This window comes from Aythya marila, assembly GCF_965140915.1.
Source record: "Aythya marila genome assembly, chromosome: 1".
Lineage (NCBI taxonomy): Eukaryota > Metazoa > Chordata > Aves > Anseriformes > Anatidae > Aythya > Aythya marila.
In genome coordinates, this window is record NC_139042.1 from 135573482 (window position 1) to 135593367 (window position 19886).

A 19886-nucleotide genomic window follows, 5' to 3' on the forward strand; every position below is an offset into this window, starting at 1 on the left:
CATGGGAGCTGTAATGCAATCAGCTTCTCTGATATGTATAACTTAAAACACTTACTAGGAGAACTCTACAACACCCAGATTGTAGGTTGTTTGTTTTTTGTTTTTTGTTTTTTTAAAAGAGAGAGAGAAAAGGTTGTCATGTAGTTGTCAACATCACCTTAATCCTGTTGCCCTTGTTTCCAAAGCAGTCACAACAGCCTGCCAGCCAAAATGCACCATCTGTGAGGTGTAAGTAGTGGGGAGAGATTGGTCGTTGTGTTGGTTTATTTTTTTCCCAAAGAATATTAGATGTGCAAAATGATGCTGTCATCATTCGTTGTACTCCACTATCTTCACTTGTGGTGATTTGCTCTGTTCATTTGCGCATTATGCCATTATTTGCAGGTGAACACCTCTGTCCGCTCGCTACATGTGTTGCACTTCACAAAGCAGCACCAGTGGAATTTGCAATTACACTGCCACACCTTGGTGTACTGGTGTGTGTTGTAACCTCTTCCACAGCACATCATGTCACACCCATCTGCATTGGGAGAGGTTCGGTTACAGAGTCGTCCCTGGGTACCAACGCTCCCCGTGGAAGCATCTTCCTCACAGTAGTTGGGTGACTTTTCGATATACACTAAATCTGTTTCCATTGGTTTCTGGTAACTCTTGATCTGCTTAATCTTCAGGAAAGTTGGCTGTCTTAGTCTACTGGCTCGTACCACCTCCACTTGCACTGCAGCATTGTATTTCTCTTTCAAAATATATCCTATCTCTCTGAATTTAGGAAGTGTGGTCCAGCAGGTCTTGGTTGTGCAGGAACCTGAAACTCCATGACACTTGCACTCCAATTTCATTCTCTCTTCAAGCACCTATGTGTATAGACATTTACATATTGTTACTGAGGAAAATGACATTGCAAGCTTACCTAAAACTGTCTGTCTAGTTTATATTAATATTCATTAATGCTGGCTGAAAGTTTTTTAGATGCATGCCTATGAATCTTCTTGCCTCCCAGCAGAATGCTTGTAACACACTTTGTTTTACATGATGAGAAACACAGTGGTTTGTCATTTCATTACAAAATATTTTCATTCTATTTCCAAATATTGGAAAATATTTAATGAAATTTCAGAAGATGTCTTTAGAGACAAAACAAGACTACAATGACTTAAAAAAAATAAAATCATATCATCTTCATTTTGAAAGCAGAAGAAAATAGAAAAGTTTTCAAACAGTGTTTTAAGATTCAGAGTATTTAATCTTAATTGCTTTAAGTAATATTTAAAAAATATTTTAAAATTTTGAACAGCTTTAAAATTCACAGAACTATACTTTTTGGGTGCATGTTCACTGCATAATCAAAATTTTGCCTACACTGGCAGTGGTAATAGCAGCATTCCTATTAACTATTTAACCCACAGAGCACATCATCACCCTTAAAAGCAGCACTTCTTGCACCTAGCCCCATATCATGCAAATGTTCATACATAAGTATATTTTTCACCCTGGGGCAATTGTTGTGCAATATTAGAGAAAATAAAAACCAACAAAGGGCTCCGCTGAGCTGTGAGCTAAAGAGAAATGGGTTTATTTATTATTGCTATGGCTGTGTAATACCTAAGTATGCCTCCCTCCCATCATGGATGTGCATTCAGGGATCAGTGATGGTCTTGCCACCAGCCTCTGGAAGAGGCTAACCCAGAATCAGGTGGTCCCTAAGACGAATTCCAACGCTAGAGGACATTCATGCTCATGCTCCACTCCTCATCTTTAGCCTCATCTGTGGTTCAGCCGCACCACAGCTGGCTCATCCCTCTTTCCCTGGGCACTGACACAGCCCTGGGCAAGGCAGGGAGATGCCCTCCTGCCTCTTGTATATGTGGGGAGGGGAGACTGGCCTCAGGGAAGTGCCTCTCTGTTTTTCTGCCCTTGGGCTGCCACTTAAGCCTGGCCACAACTGCACCCACAGTCATCTTTAGCTTATGAAAATCAAGGCCTAAGAACAAAGCAAACTGATCTTTCTCTTTCACGATGGGATGCTAACAAAGAAATATGAGCTACCAGGCTTGTCTTGAAGCATTACTGATGCTGCGGACCATCTCCAATAGTGGTTTCATTGCATATCCCAGAACATGACTGAAGTGGGCAAAGGATAAAAGGGACGAAATCTGAGTACAATGGCATAATGAAGCAGAAGGGAAGTAAAAAATGCTTACTGCTTAAGAAACTGGCCTTAAAATAAAAGCTGTACAGATCTGGTTGTCCCTGCAAATAGAGGGCACGCTCCTGAGTTGTTCAAGTTTCAGTTAAATTGTACGTTTTTTTTTTTGTTTGTTTGTTTGTTTGTTTTTTCCCAAATTTCTGGGGTTTCAGTATTAAAGAGAATATTTGGTTTTTATTCGGACTTGCCAACATACAGTAGCAAGTACAAGACAGCTGAGCATCCAAGTCAAAAATACCTTAGACTTTCTGGAACCACAGGCTTTTCCCATGTCAGTGTCCAGTTTGCCTTTCAGTGCTCAGAGGAAGAAAAGGTGGCTTGCAGCAAGGGTTACTGGGTTAAGGAAGAAGCTCCTGCAGTTGCAATACTCTAAAAGTAAAACCAGCAAGGCTAGGATGAGCTGCTTTCTATGGACACTGGAACAGCCACTTCTATAATGAACTGTATCACCCACCTGTCTTCTCCATAGTAAAAAAAAAAAAAAAAAAAAAAAAAGAGTGCCACCTTCTGCAATGGCAGCAACGTTACAGTAGCTCAGTAGCTGCAAGTAGAGGCATGCCTTATGAAATACTCTAGAGTCTGTCAGGATTCCTCTGACTCTACTTTGTGAGTAGAGTACTCTTCTACTCATCTGTAGAAGAATGTGATTTTTTTTTCAAAGACCTTCCTTCCTCACTCCCCTAAAAAAAAATAAAAGAAACAATCCTGTTCCACAAATTTCTGTTGAAATAATCTATTGGTATTTAGATGTGCATTATGTATATATATACTTCTTTTTTCTTTAATTGCTTGTTTCACTGACATTGCTGAAATACATTATTTTAAACCAAGCTGTTTCTACAGCTCTCTCTTTTGACTGGTGGTCACCATACAGTTGCAGACACAAGCAATGCAGCAAAATTCATAACAGAAGCTGAATGGAGGTACCTTTCTATACAGCAACTTCACCAAGCACTACAGGATGTAAGGACTTCAAGATGTAAGGAAAGCATTAGCAATGGGACTGATCCACCATGCCTGATTTGTGTTCCTCTTCTCCCTAAGTAACAGTTCTTGGTGAAGGGCAGAGGTTTGTGGTTTAGCATACGTTTTACCAGGTTCTGTGAGCATGTGATGTCTGATTTTTAGTTTGGAAAGGCCAAATCAGTAACTGGCCCAGAGAGTGGGAGGAGGTGAAGCTTGTGAGGCTCCTGGTTATCTGTGGACTTAACACTTGGGACACTGCTTTGAGGAGCCTTGCTCTCTCTTGTTGACATGCTTACCTCCTACAACAGAGAGTGTTGTTGTTCTTGCAAAACAAGATATTACCCACTCAGGTATCATTGGTGATATCTTCGTATATGTATATTTATATTTATATGTGCATGTGTATATATCTTTATCTGTGTGTATTTGGTTGAGACACTGTTTTTTATATACAGCACTGCCCGACGCACTTTGTAGTACCATCTGCAGCAACTTTATCCTAAGTTTTGCTTTGTTTTTTTCTTTTTTGTCTTTCTGAAGGTGCAGTTCCATGAGTCATTTTGGTGTACAGGAATCAGATTCCATCATTGTATTTTTTCAGATATTCCTGACATCTACAATTGTGAAAGAACTTGAATATGCAAGCCACAAGAAGAAAAAAAAAAGTTTCAAAATGTATTAATTCATGATCCTGAAGCCAATCTTGCATTTTTGTTTTGTTTTGTTTTGTTTTGTTTTTTTGAGACTTCTCTCATGAATGTGGAATGCTTGGGGTTACAACACTGAGCACAGGCCCAATCATCAGGTAGTTAAATTCCTGAATGCTATAATTTGTGTGCCCACAGTCAGCTGTGGGTATAAAATTGTGCCCAAAAACTTGGAGGTCAGGGAATACAAGGCCCAAACTAAGCAGATTCAAAGTAAGATTTTTTTATATTTTTTCCCTTTTCTACACAGATGCTGCTGAGCATTCCTCTTTGTTAGCAAGCCAGCACAGTCAGGCTTTTCCAGAGGTGTGGTTGTGAAGCCCCACAAGGCGCAGTGTGGAGATCCCGGAGCAGGCCCTGCTGCTTTGCAGCTTGCCATTTACATGGACAGCTGCACCTTTTCACTTGGTATCTCAAGGAGCTTCCCACTTGCAAGGTGCTACTGGGCCTGGCAAAAGTGGTAGTATTTGGCCCTCTCCATGCAGTACTGTGAACAAAGAATGACTAGCATTTTCTTCCCAAATGTCCCTCCAACTTATTTTTCCTCAGCAAAATTCCCATCAGAGCTTCGACCCTGAGCCTTAAAGGTACTTATTTACTCAAATCTGATACATTATGCCAAGGTAGGTGCCTGATTAAAGACTGAAAATCATTAGCTTGTATGACCCAGTCATTCAGCAGTTTCATTTGTCATATGTCAGCACCTCATATCTAATCTCAAATAGTTTACAGCAAGATCTACTTCCCAAAGCAAATTCCCATCGCTGGACCGTGCTGCCTCAGACTAATAGTAGGAACATTCTTTAGGTCCATTTTCCACATACAGGCCCACTCCCACCCCAGTAGGATCTTGCCAAGTAAAATTTTTTAACTGCTGCTACTTTGTTAAATGAATTGTGAAATATAACATTAGAGCTTTCTTATTCCACATATTTTTATACCTATATAAATCATATACTGAAAATACAATTTGAGGGTTTTGTGCTGCCAGTAAAGTAGAAAAACCTAGCAAAGACTGAAACAAAACAAAATGATATGCATGAAAAGAAACTCATTTTTTCAAGTTCCATATCTAGACCCAACTGCATAATATCAGATACAGTTTCTGTACATATTAAAAATCCTATCTGGATAAAATATGTAAAAACAATAGTAACATTTTGTGTGTGTTTGTTTTGGCTTGCCTTTTCTGGTTTGTGTTTTCCTTAGTGGAAATGCACATTTTTGGACCAGATGTTGAATGGAACAAAATCCATATTAGTTTTTGACTGCAGTATCAAAAAGAAATTGAAGACTTTAAAAGTTTTCCCCCATCAAATATGCAAGTGATCAGCTTTTGCCTTGGGTAATACCAGTACCCAAAGAGACATACTGTGGTCATGAGATGTCACCATCCCCTTGTATACTTGAGCGGCTGCAGCCATGAGAAGTTATGTCTGGGTACCAGCAAATCTTAGTCCCAGTGCAGTCTGGTGTCCAGCACTGATGGCAAAATGCGACCTCATAGACCCATCTGGGAAACAAAGTTGGGTTTGGGGTTGTTTCCTTTCCCTTTCCCTTTCCCTTTCCCTTTCCCTTTCCCTTTCCCTTTCCCTTTCCCTTTCCCTTTCCCTTTCCCTTTCCCTTTCCCTTTCCCTTTCCCTTTCCCTTTCCCTTCCCCCCCCTTTTTAAAAAAAAAAAAAAAAAGAAAAAAAAACTCTGACAGACAGGGGCTCTAATATTACTAGAATGTAATACTACTCCTCTAATAAAAATATCCTCAAAATATTCTTCATTAACAGCAATTCAGAGAGCTAAAAATAGAGCAGTTTATGTCATATTTCATCAGATTGTGTCCAGCTCTGTGAAGAGAAGGTGTACTGGAGCCAGCAAGAGAGCAATACTGGTGATTCAGTTGCGTATTTTACTTTGTGCTCCTGCTTAAGGTTACTCTATCAAGCATCAAACCAGTATTTCTACTCTAGGAGGGAAGGTGAGGAATTGACTTAACTGTGTTTACTCCCTCTTTTATTGCATCCCTTTTTTTTTTTATTGTTTAGTTTGATGGGAGTAGGGACCCTCTGTTTGGCAGTGGATCAGTGTCCAGCTGCAACACAAGATGGCTTTTCCCTGGCACTGGCCACAGCTCAGCAGGACCTCCGTCTGTCCTTCACCTGTCTCCAATCCCACTGAATGAATTAAAGAATGGAAGAAGGTTGTTGCTTTCTTTACCCATGTTCTCCTCCTGGCTAGCAGGAATACAAGCCTGGGAATTTGAGACCTCCTGCCCATCAGATGAAAGTCCCTACTGTTATAAGGATGGGCTATAGAGACTTCTATAGAGACTATTATGAGGATGTGTTATAGACACATCTGGGCCTCTTCCTGCCCTTCTAGAAGAATAGAAAATAGCTTCTAAGTCTGGGCAGCAAACTGCTGCAACCAGTTAAAATTTCTGAAATGTATTATCACAGTGAAATGTTGAAAAAAGCAAAAATCTCCAGATGCACGCCTTAAAACATCCCCAAAACAAGTGCAAATATGTTATTTCACTATTTTTTTCTAATTGATGTGAAGCTTGCAGATAATTTTTTAAATATCATCGTAAATAGATGAAAATGCTTCATTGTCATTTTTACCATGTCAGACAATAGAGATGTCAGGTTTAGGGGGTGTGAAGTAATATTTTACTAGATGAATGATATGTACATCTTGTATACACACAGGTTGCATTGGCAAGTCCATTTCTAAAATAAATGTCCATTTCTAAAATAAAACTGTTTAACAAGTTCTAAAATATTTGGCTATTTCCCCCCTCTAATTTTAAAGCAAAATGTTCAAAATATAGGATAGTACCAGATGTAGCTTCTGGCAGTCAATGTTAAGGGTGTGTTTCTGGAAGAAAAAAATAGGCTAGTAAATCCAGCCCAACTGGAAGCGGGAGAACTATCCTCATGAGATTTTGAGCCAAAGCTTGCATACTCAGGACATATGGATAAGCATTAGTTATCCATATAACCCACCCAAGCTGTAACACCAAACTTTTTGAAGTTGGATTTATAACTGTCTGCAAATCAATTTAAGTGGGAAAGTGGAAAGTATGCCATCAAGCACAAATATCAAAAGCTTTTATTTCATGAATATTCTTACAATGGAATTGCAGTGAAATAGTGTGTCTCTTTTAGAGAAAAAAAATATTCAGCAAATAATGGGCTCAGGGCTGTAAAACCTGGAAAGTCACGTTCTTTAAATCACTGAAATGACTTAGGAAACAGAGTCACATTTTGAAGAGTATTTTAGGCTTATAGAAGAAGAAAATTCGTTGGCTTTCAAATTTGAAACTGGGATTCAGGCTCCGTTGCAACTTCAGAGCATGTCATCCAGAGTTTGAGGATTATTTCTAAACTTTATGTCCTGCTAGGTAACTGTGAAGGCAGTTTGCAATATATTAAGGCATATGGAGCATCTTGCAAAAATGAGCTTATTAATTTAAATATTTCAGGTGGGGTGAACTGAGCTAACACTTTCTTACATATTTTATGCACAAACAACACATATAGATTTAAATATAAATATATACAATGATGTGCCCACACACACTCTCTACATATTTATATATGTGTATATATATATATGTATATACATAATGGTGACCAACAAATCACCTCATTTGCTGTTCTACTGCCAAAGCATGTCAGCAGAAAATCTGTCCCAGTACCACAGTTCTGTGGCACCAGGAACTGTGAGAACTAGTCATGGCTTAGATGGAAATATTGTCGCATGTAAATGAATAATCTCTTTTAAAGAGGGTCTGATTATTATTTTTTTTTGTCCCCACTCTCTTCTTGTTTCAAATGTAAAATAAGACGTCATCTTCCAGGCATTCCAGAAAAACAACAGGCAAAACCCATTGACATTGCAAAGGAATACATATTGGGATGGTACCAGGCTGAGTTTCTGGCAGTCAGTATTATGGGTGTGTCCATGGAAGGGAAAGAAATAGGCCAGATTTTTCTCCATGTAACCACAGACATTGTCTGTTATAAGAGCTTAATTGATTCATAAACTGTTAGAAATATTTCTTGTCTTCTATTTGGTAAAAACTGTGATCTGCTACCAATTTGTCAGCTTGTTCTTTTAGCTCTCTCCTCCCCCACCCCTCCCTTAAAAACAAACAAATAAACACATTTTTATCATTGATATTCACCATGAGTGCTAGTCATTGTTTTGAACCTTTCAACAAAAAGTTAAGATTAATGGCATGCGTTCCCAGATGTTACTCTTTCTAAGTTCATTTATCTCAGAGTAAAGACACTTGTTTCTAAAAATACATGGTAGAAAGCTGTCTAATAAAACAGCATCAAAGCTTACTTGGTTTGTTGCTATTTAATTTTTCATTACTCTATCAAAGTTTTGCCCACAGATCTCTCTGTAATCATTCAGATTTACAACAAACCATTCTTTTCCCTTTTCACAGTAATGTTTGCATTAGGCTTATGCTAGGCTTCCTTTGGGGGGTTGTTTTCATTTACCACACTTGTACTTTCCATTCTGAATCACAGCAGACCTTTAAATAATGATGGTGAAGTTAGCTGCTTTGTTCTTTTACACTGTGTGGCACTATTTTTCTGCAAAGCAAAAATCTTCCATCAGTAGCATCTCATGTCATCAGGAATCTCTAAGCATTTATTTCTTCCAAATGATGCCAATGGCAAGTTTATGATTTTGTCACTGGTGCTATTTATTGCAAACGTATTAGAAACTTCACAAGCTTGCCATTAGATGAAACAATTTTCAGAAATGCAATGCAGAGAAATCAGGAGATGCAATTAGTGGAGCAATTAGGAGATTCATTCTTTCCACAGTTATCAAAAATTCCCTGAAAAGCCTAAATATCTGCATTTTCAAGGCAGTACTGTTTCTGAGTGTTGTGCTGAGCATCTCAGCTGCAAAGTCACATTAACGAGTCCCCCAGAACTATTTTCCCCCCTCATCTTCTTGCAAAGTTCATGCAGTTATTTATGCAGCATGCTATCTTTTCCTCAAAGAAAAATTCCTCGGTACTCTATTTTTAACAAAAGCAAAATGCCAGCAGGCCAGCTTTAGCGAACATCCCTATGAGAGCAAAACATTACTGTCACTGCTATAGCTACAAATGTCTCTGACCACCAGGCATGTCTGAGGGAAGATATGACAACTCTGGGACAAGTGCTGGGAAAGACTGGAAATAGGCAAAAATCCTGCCTCAGTGCATGAAAAATCCCATGCAGGCATATAAGGGGCATTCAAATAATTGCTCTGTGGGCAAAACTGCTGATTAGCCTCATGAATAATGCTTCTAGAAATGATTTTCTGGGCACTTAGTAGAGGTCTACTGAGGTCAAGGGCCTTCCACTGATTTTTGAGCAACCTGGGAATAACTGTATGTGAGGTTGGGATCTCTGCAACATTTTTTTGCTGACTTTTCTGTACTGGGAGGCTCTGGAATTTAAAAACAATACTAAAATGAAGATAGCAAATTTATTGCCTAAATATTGTTAGTCTTATGCAACTCAAAAAGCCAATACAATATGAACTGACTAAGAACTGTGAGACTTAAGAGCCTTAATGTTAAAGATGTAAACATGTTTTTTAAAATAATGAAAGTTCCACGAAATATAAAACTTTGGCAAATGGACTGATGTTCATATATACAATATGTTGTTTGTTTGTTTGTTTTTTCTTCTACCAGTTTTGATAAGATTGAATTGTAACTAAGAAATATTTCCATGGCTGATGGAATCTCTGTAGGAAAATACAAAAGCATACATTTCCTCTACTTTCTCAGCATTCCCACCCTGAACTTGAAAAGATTATTTGACAATGTCTGAAGCAACAAAGGAGTAACAAAATCTGAGTTTACTTTGGTCTCCTTCTTACCTTTTATTCGTATTCAGAACAAAGGAAAATATCCTTACTTTGATCCTTTAGTAATCTTGGACAGGAATACAAAGCTTGATTCCAGAATGTTTACAAATTTTAAGACAAGCTGCATTCAGATCAGCAGAATGGTACTGACAGAACAAGCAAAGAGGTATGAACTTTTCCCAGTCTTTGGAGGAGATTTTGGAAGGGGAAAGAAGAAAGATGGAGATCCAGTATGGTACTTCAGCAAGTGTCCAGCCATAAATGCAATATTTCTGACTTGACTTTGAATAAGGAACACATGGAGCATGTCAGAATAACATCCACATGTAAACAAAATTTCCTGTTTTGGGATTTTGTTTCTGGCTCACAATCCAATCTAAGGTTACCCAGAATATCCAAAACTGCCACATTGCTAGGAAATGTAGCAACAATTTCAAGCTTGTCTGGATTCTCAGAAGGGACTTCTGATTTCAGGCTGAAATTGCACAAAACTCTGTGGCTGCTTTCTTAAAGGTCCAGCTCAGAAAACAAAGAAAACCTATCCTGGTTTCCAGAGTTTTGTTCTAGCCCTGAATTTCAGTCAGTCCTCAAGTTCAGAATGTCTAATTTGTACAAATAGCAGATGATCTCAGATGTACCAAAATCACTAAGTATTATATACTGTAAAACTTTGCATATTCATTTCATGGGAATGTATGTCATAACACCAACATTATTTCTAAGCATGGACCCCAAACCATCTTTTATATGAGCACATTCCTCAGGATTTTATAGATTGTACTTTAAAACAAAAGCAAAAAGCTGCATCAAATTCTTTCAGGCAGCCTTAGCTGTTCAAAACTATATGATGCATTAAAGATTACAATGAAAATATATAGCTATAAATGACTACTGAAAAATATCACCAACAACAAAATGGGTTAATTCCAAAACACCATTTACGAAGAAAGTGTATTTTGGGGGGAGGGGGGGGGGGAGAGGGAAGGGAAGAATGTGGTCATTATTTGCAAGCCTTTTTATTCCTATCTCAAAAAACACAAAAAGTGAGCCTTATCATTTGTTTTTGCAAGAACATTTGCAGAAGACAAAGTTTTTAGAGAAGCTGAAAGAAATGCAATTGCATGAATGCTGCTACCAGTAATATTTGTAAAAGCACACACTTCTTTGATTTGCTAATGTCCTCCTGCTTATGAAATTCTGATGAACAGTAAAAATGCAATTTGCTTAATAAGAATCAGCAATGTGGTCTAGGGGTTACTGGACTATATTTAGAACTGGGGGACCTGGAATCAGTGCCTAGCTCAGATGCTGAGCTGCCTTCTGCGCCTGTGCAAGGGACATCACTGTTCTCAATCTATGCATCCACTTTTGCTCTTTTGTCACATTTTCACATGTAGGCTGTAACATGTCCAAAACAGGACATACATCTGCATCTTTTTTGGGGTGGCACAGTGCCCACCACGGAGGGTTGACAGTTTAAGCAGGGACCATAGTGCAGATAATAGTAACAAATGCTCTGTTACATGTTTAACGTGTGGCTTTCAGCTTCTTTTGCATCTAAATGCAATGCATGACACCAAAGTGAAACACCTTGGCTAAGAGAAACAGTCAAGCCTGGAGCCAGTCCTCCATGACACTGTATAGCAGTATGGGGTGCTCCTACCCACCTTGGCAGAACAAGTTTTTGGGAAAAGATAGTGCTACTGTTAAGGATGCTTTCTGTCAGACTCTGGAGACCTCTGCATCAAGCATCAATTGAGTATCAACTCTGTCTCTACGCTTACAATTATGCCCCAAGACTCATCTCTGTCATCACTTGGAATTTATGCAACACTTTCATCTCAGTGAACAATTGCCTACATGACACCTTCCATTTCAGTGAACAACTGACTGCTCTTCCCTGGAGATTTTGTTGCATGCTCTGAGCATTAAGAAGAATTCTCCAGAATACAGGCAGAAAGAAAAGTGCATTGCTTCTGCCACCACCAATCCAGACAGATGGATTGCTAGTACTTGGTGTAGAATAACAGCTTATGTTGGTTTGGAGAAGAAAATTTGAGTCCAACTTTGGGGGCTAGGTGGGAGGAGCAGAATATTGGTGTCACCTGCAATGAAATATATTCACACTGGAGGGTAAAAACAGCATTTTTTAACCTGGATGAAAACACCTTGAAAGATACAGTAAAATCTCTCTTGAGGTTGGTATGTGTTATGTACAAAAATTTATTTAACTTTTTGCAGGGCAATCTTTGAGATCTGTGAGGATTCTTATTCAACAGACATAAATCAGTGTAACTCCATGATGTTTATTGTTTTGATTGCAAGCAACTCAATCGTGGTTGTAGACAAGAAGCTGTTTCTTCTTCCAAAGTGGCACTTATCATGCAGCTGCCTGTAGCCTGCTAGTGAGGAACAGACAATTGTGCATTTGCTATGAAGTATGTATTTCATTAGAACTGCGGTCTAAGAAGTGTTTTGGTTTTGGATGGAATAAATAGCTGCAAGTGCTGTGGGAGTTCAGAAATGCAGAAACTCAGTCCTGTGCCATCGCAAGCCCTGTCATCTCTTGCTAGACTTTTGCAAAGGAGATGAAAGGCAAAGATTTAGCTTTATTCCAAACAGCTCTAGCAAAGTCCTCTCTGTTACTGGGGGAATTCAAAAGGTGGCTTAGGGAGCAGAAACATTGTGAAGAACAGCAATGGGGGCTGTAATAAACAGTCAACTATGAATAAAAAGAAACAGCAACAAACCATAAATATTAAACGCCATCAGGTAATGGTGTAGGTGCGAGATAACAGTACAGAGAGAGGTACTTTCTTGGGGAATGCCTCCTGTGACCAAGCCAGCCTCCCCCCTTCCTCCAGCGCATACACTTCCCCATCCATCCCTCTTGCTTGCTCAAATACCTTTCTTCCAGCCTCATTGTTGTGCAAGTTCATCAGCCTCCGTGCATTCTTTTTGATTTCTCGGGCATCAACAAACCTCCGGGAGAACTCAATGCCGTATCTGATATCCGCAGAGCAGCCTCCCCACTTCCAGCCCTCCTCCTGGTTGTAGTAGCCCTGTTTCTCTCGGTCACAGCCACAATTGCTGAGGTTGCCCTGGCTGCAGGCAGCTGTGACAGCGTGTGCAACCCCGGCAGCAGTAATGGCATAGGTGAACGCAGCTTCCCTGCTTCCTGTGGAGAGAAGCCAAAAGCTGATGGGTTTGCAGAAAGGTAGCGCTTGCTAAAGTACACACATTATGTACAGCAATGGTGTGAGGTAGGAATGTGAGGCAGGCATTACTTCTAGCATGTGCTTTGCATTCTGGCGGAATTACACATGTATTTTAAATGTTTGGTTCGTCTGGGTCTCATTGCCCCAGGGTCTCATAGCACCAGCTACATGACAGTCCTGTCTAACTCTCTTAACCAGAAGGGAATTCACCAATGAGTCTGGGCAGTGGTGAGGTGAGGCAATATGATTTGTTTTTATATTGCCTCGTCAGGTTTCCAAGCTGAACGGTATGTATTTCGGATGAATAATAGGTGAGTCACCAATGGCAATGCTCACTGGAAAACAGTTGTTTGCTCTAACAGTTGGAACTGCCTGGAAAAAGTGTACAGACAGCTTAAGAAATACCAGATCCTTTTGGGTTCACAAGAGGGTTGGGCACAAATGGGGGAGGTTATTATTGCACCTTTATGGACCAGTAGGGCCTATTAGTGATGCTGATGGTCAGCTATGGCAAGAGTTGCCCACAGGGACAAGAACTAGGTAGTTTTTTTTTCTTTCAAGGTGAAGTAGAGATGACCTCTTTCGCTGACTTTTCTCATGTGTGTGTTTTGCTGTGAACTTTTCCACTCCCACACTGACTCTGATTTCTGCTGTATCTTGTCTAGTGGGTCTACAGAGTGGTGGAAGTCCTAGGGAAGCATTGTTTCCTCTCTGGAACAAATGAGATGCTGCTGTGAAGGCAAAGCCTTGTTGGTTTTTTTATTATTATTATTATTATTATTACTGTTATTACTGTTGTTGTTATTGTTATTTATGCCACTACTCATTCCCCACTCCTTGTTATAGGTATTGATATTGAGTATGTAAGGGACAAATAAATGCCGTTTCTTCACTAGACATTGATAGGATGGGTTGCTTTTGGGATGCACATAAGCAAGGAGATACAGAGGCTGAGCAATTTAAAAGGATGTTACAACCTCTGCCTGCTCTCATGTGAGTCTACACTCTGTTACTGACTTAATGTAGGGGTAGAGTATGGCCCTTTTCATTTTGCTGTTCTTATTTACAACATTTCCTTACAAATTCCCCTCTCAGTGCTATCATTATTTTCCTCTGTGTGCTTATTTGGTGATAAACAGACAATCTTGTAATACTACTGCCAAAGAACAATTGCAAAGAATTTTGCTGAAAGTTTTGCAAAAAGTTGCTGAAATGCTTTAATGACCACACACAAAGCTTTAACTTGGTTAATGGATTTAGGAAGAAAAAAAAAATAAAAAGAACAGATCTTCCAGAGGAGAAAAACAAACAAACAAACAAAAAACCTTAGAATCTATTTTTAAATCTTTATTTTAGTATTCACAGATATCATAACTATTCTGGAATGACCTGTGTACAGTGTGGGTTTTTTTATATTTTATGTGTCTTATTTGCATATATAGCTTCCTGAAAAGTTACACCTCTGCAGGATACAAGAGAGATCCTACAAGAAGCAATCATAAACTCTTTTTTGGCACCATTTCATTTTTCTCCAAAGCAATAAAAAAAGTAACTTCAGGTAAGAGAAAAATAAAAGGGTCTGTTTTTATTCAGGTACCAGGAAGGTTAAACTGACTTCTAGAGTATTTGAGTATATCACCCACCAGAAGGCTCGACTCTGCTTTCAGACACACAAGTGTTTTGCTGAGGTGTACGATGTGTGTAGTCTGGTTCAGTGTTTCCCAAACCATGGTCCACAGAACATTGGTGGTCCATGAGGCCACAGTAAAGGGTTTGCAGCTAATCTGCAGAGCCATATTAAACACTGTTTTTAATAGTGTTTTCAATTAAAAGTTTGATGATAATGATGCCTGGTGGTCCACAAGAAATTCTGAGGGTTTATAACAATCCAAAAAAAGTTTTGGAACTTCTATTCCTAGTATGTTCTCTAAAATGCATATCAATATTCACTCCTCTCTCTTTCAGTCCCCAACTGAAGTCAAAACTGAGACGTCCTTTAAAACATAACCTGTTGACTTGCAGGATTTCCTTCTTCATCTCCTTTCAAAAAAAAAAAATAAATCTATTCTTAATTTGGATTCTTTATTCTTAAATTGAAAGACTAGAAATATGAGATACAACAGAAATGACATATAGAGATAAGTTTTGCTTCCTCTCCAGGATGACAGGAAGTAGAGTAAACACATGTAGAAAAACTTGTAACCAAGCAGAAAGATATTCCTGTCAGGGAATACCACAGCTGTGAGCTACAGTTCAGTAGATTTATCAGGAGATTAGCTAGAGAGAGGTTGCTGATGTTTTATTTTTTCAATTCAATGTATTCCACATGTATCCAGAGTAGAAAGTGACACTTTGTAATGGCACTGTCTATGTCTTGCTCATGAGTTTTCACACATCACTTCCCTTAATCAGTTTTGTAAAACCAAAGAATATTCTGGCTTTGTATTCCTTTTTCTCCTCTTTGTTCCCATTATACCCCTGGTTACATTTGGGAATAGAGGAAAATATCATTCTCTCACCCACTTGACAGTTATACCAGTAAAGGAATTATCTCAAGTCATGGAGTAATTCTTAATGGAAATCACATTGACTCTCTGAAGATATTATTCTTCTGTTTCAATGCAACTCTAAAATAAGAAAGGATCAAAAATAATAAATGGCTTGAAAATCAAATTGCTTTTGCAAGTTAAGATGTCCTGCCAATAATTTTTTTTTCTTTTAATTTTATTTAGTTAGTTAGTTAGTTTAGTTTTGTTTTTATCTAAAGAATGTACTGAAGCTTTCTTTGACCTTCAGGGCAAGCATTACCTCAACAGTTCTCTAAAGTCCTAGGATAAAGAGAGTCTATCAAAAAATGCTGATGGAGGAGGGATAGGACCCTCTGTGCTTGAATAATAAGTCTGCTGTACACAAAGCTTTCCGTTAGCATGTCATCGTTTGGAGTCAGTCCTAAGCAAGTCCTTGTCAGGCAGCTAAAACAATTTAAGCAATGACTGCTGTGATAACCGCATGAAGAACAATAATCTCATTTTATGCATTTTTTTTGAGATTTCAAAAGTATTCTTATTCTTCAATGAAAGAAAGAGACAGATCTTTCCAAAAATTGTCATTAAAAGGAAAAACAAATATCAGAACATTTGGGATATGACTCAACCTGGAAGCTAGAATTTTTTGTTTGTTTTGTTTTGTTTTTCTGTGAATATCTTGGTCACCTAGTTATTTGGCAGTATAAGTGCACACTACCCGTGTCTCAGAACAAAAATTTTTTGTTTGACTTTTCAAAGTTTTCTTTTATGTAGACAAGAATAATTCTGTCAAGATTTGAATTTAGTGGAAAAGACACTATTTTAGCTTTTATTGCAGACCTTGGATCCCTACATTTCCTACATTAGAAATGCCTACTTTCATGTCAAAGAAGACAGTTCTGATTTAATTCCCCAAACATAGAATGGTACACAGAAATTGTCTGATCTAGTAACTCAATAGAAGATGGCAGTCAGTACTGACTGAAATGTAGCCTATTTTTTTTTTTTTTTTTTTGGTAAAGGTGCTGAGAGTCACTTCTTGCAATCTGCTAGGCCATGCGAGAAGTCTTGCCTGTGGTCTGCCAGTCTGAGTTGCTGCCATTTGCTTGAGTTCACTTGTGTTCTCACGGTGGGTTGTATTTTAAAAGTGGCCTACTACCCAGTAATGTAGATATTTTCTGCTCAGACAGTCAGATATTGGATCATTGCAATGAACAATTTGGCAGAAAGGGTGAGAGGAGTCTATCTGTTGTTGGAATATTGGAACAGCCTATACTTTAGCCCTAATTTAGATGTCATCTCTGACTAACTTTTAGACTGCTAACTGCACTAAACTTAGCATGCTGATGTGGAAATTATTACAAGTTCCATAATTGCTGTAGTTTACTGCATTCTAATATGCATATATTCAGCGGCATATTTTCAGCATGTAACCACAATCAGCTGAGAATCATGCATGCTAAATATATATTTTGATCATTTTTCTGTGAGTGCAGGGCTACAGATTTAACTTTTTCATAGTTAGTAGTAAGGCATCTATTTTTCAGAGTAACTAGATGAGAATATTACTATTCCGCACGTCATTCAGAAATGTATTTTCTCAGCAGTTAAATGAATAAGAGCATCATCAAATGTCAGCTAGTAGAACTCTAATTTAACTTGAAAGAGTAGACTATGGAATATACACTGTTTAGCCAGTATTTTGCTAAATCTTGGATTAACAATGATAGAAAAAATGTACACACTGCTATTAAACAAAACAAATTCCTTATATGCTTACAATCTGTAGACAGTGGATCTTGAATTATATGACACAATTCAATAAAGGTTGGTGGTAAGAAAAATGAACTATAGCAGAAGTTAGATTATTTTTGCCAAACTTGTTATTTTTGACAAGTCTTTTGCAAATGAAAGCTGAGGACACATTAAGTCATTTTTTATGGACAAAAGAGATACATCTAGATGAGTAAACTGAAACTTAGACAATAGCCCCCCAAGTAGGGCTGGCTGAAGTCTTTTGCAGAAAAGTTTAGTTCCTTTGTAATTTTGTATTTTATTCAACACACTCATTAGCAGTTCTCAAAGAAAACAGTACAGGCTCTTCTCCTTGGGTTCAATCCAAGGGTAATACAAGTCAGTGAGAGTTTTCTCACTGTCTGGAGCAGATCCTTTCTCTATTTGCATTTTCAGTTAACTAATTTTGTACTTCTTGGTTTATAATCTAAAAGCAGGGGTTGGAATAATTTCTCTAGCCTTCTAATTTACTATAATTTACTACCAATTTACAGTGAGGCATGTGAGAGAACACTGAAATCAGATTGTACAAGTAGAAGAAAAGCTATAAGAAAGTAGGGCTGGCAGGATCCTCAGGGGGGATTCTAGTCCGTCTCTTGACCTTAATCTGGCCAATAATGCAGGTGTCCTGCAAAATAGTTTTTTATATATCTTTTCTTAAAGTTCTTCATGGTGGAGATCCCACAGTCTATTCCATTGCTTCAGGATCCATGTTGTTATATATGTTTTACTAGTATTAACCTGAAACTGCCTTTTTGAATATAAGCCTACTAATTCTTACTGTACAGATATTAAGAACCTGATTGTTCCCTTCTTGTAGCAGTAGCCTTTAAACATTTAAAGGCTTCCACCCCCTTTCTAGATGTGGTCTGTCAGTCCTTCTAGAGCAGTTTCATTGGCTCTGACCATTCCTGTTCTCCCTGGGCTCTCTCAGCTAGCTGTCCTGTGCCTTGCAGATCCATGCCAGAGATGGAACAGGCTGCTCCAGCTAAGGCCTTGCTCATTTGGGGTTAGAGCAGAGGTAGCACTTCACACATCTTGCTTGCTACACTCCTGTTTACTCATGCCAGTATGGTGTTTTAGCAAGACATTTTTGACTCTTAATCAGTTTGTGGTCTTCTATTTTGCTGCTATCACAACAGATGTTTCCCATCTTGCATTTGTGAGGCTGATTATTACCACATACAGATCTTTGTCTTTCTGATTTACCTCCTTTTTCTTTCTCTTTTTTTTTTTTTTGTTCCTTTTTCTTCCTTTTCAGTCAGTTTTTCCATGATCATTTTCAATTTTGACTGAAACTTCCTCCAATTTCATTGCAGTCCTCCCCAGCCTGACTTCATTTGTAAATTCAATGAGCTCAGTTTATGCCTTCAGTCAAATCAAGACTGTAAGATTAACCAGTACCAGAACCAGCACAGATCACAAAGTCAAGTTAGTTATTACCTCCCTCCGTTTTGATAACTATCCTCCAAATAAATTTATTGAAAGTATATACCCATTTGGTTAGAGTTTCCTTAGTTTTCTCGTGAAAAAAACTATACAAGAATGTCATATAAAGCAATGCCAAAAGGTTAATTTAAATCCTAAATATATGGTATGAAATCGTTCTTCCCTGCCTCTGAGGCCTTTGGTGGCAAAATAAGGAAATCAGATTGATTTAACATGATTTGTTCTTGACGGACCTTTGTTGACTGTTACTGTTACTCATCTCCTTGTTTTCAGTTATGAGCTCAAATGGGTGTTTGTTCCCATTATTATTTTAATTTACTGAATTTAGGATGATTGGTCCTATAATTCTGCTGTTTCATTTAGACAAAGGCAATACATGTACATTTGTCTTTTCAATTTTTCTTAATGAGAGTTCTCCACAAGTTTTCAGCTCTAATGGCTGCCAGGACTAATGGCTCTAAAGCAGCTTCATTAAATGTTCTGATATGAGGGACAGCTAATTAGAATGCACACAACCTGGAGAGATACTTCCCCCAAGCTAACACTGAGATGATGTTCCTCTGTAGATTATGTGAGTTCTATAACCATCTGCTCACCACTCACTCTCTTAGTGAAGGCTGATGCAGTAAGTTCTTGACCTTCTTGACATTATCCTTGGTTTACACTCGCTATGGTAGTAGTGGACCAACTTTTTTATACATCTTCCACTCACTGACAAAGTACTGACTGAATCATTACTGTGTAGTGTATTGTCAAAACAAACAAACAAAACCACCACCACCACCAACAACAAAAAAGAGTCACCCATGTTCATGAGGTTCATCTTGCAACACCTGCACTCAGAAGTCCTCCTGAAAGAGGAACCTGTTGCAGACTGAATATCTGCTACTCTGGCAGGGCTTTCTGATCAAATCTGATGGAGTCTTTTGATGGTCATATTGGATAATGTTCTCTTTGTCCTGCCTAAAATCTTTATTTTCTACTACAATCTAATTAAAATTGTCTTTTTTTTTTTTTTTTCTTTTTAATAATATTTCATCCATATAGGCCTGTTTAGCTAAACTAGAAGTAAAGCAGGAGTTGCAAATTATTTCAGCAGCTTCTTTGTAGACTGCTCATAATGTCTATTTTCAAT

At 38.3% G+C, this 19886-nt stretch overlaps 1 protein-coding gene across 2 annotated transcripts in view; it reads right to left on the reverse strand.

Annotated features, from left to right (window-relative positions):
• Positions 1-374: 374 nt before the first annotated feature.
• The window catches only part of WNT7B (Wnt family member 7B), a gene marked incomplete at both ends in the record, with an annotated part of 94260 nt that continues 74748 nt past the window's right edge, over positions 375-19886 (reverse strand). For both annotated transcript variants that reach the window (XM_082776356.1, XM_082776355.1), the window contains 2 exons: positions 375-854; positions 12672-12943. In XM_082776356.1, the coding sequence (XP_082632482.1) occupies positions 375-854; positions 12672-12943 (752 nt within the window). The remainder of the gene's footprint in view (positions 855-12671; positions 12944-19886) is intronic.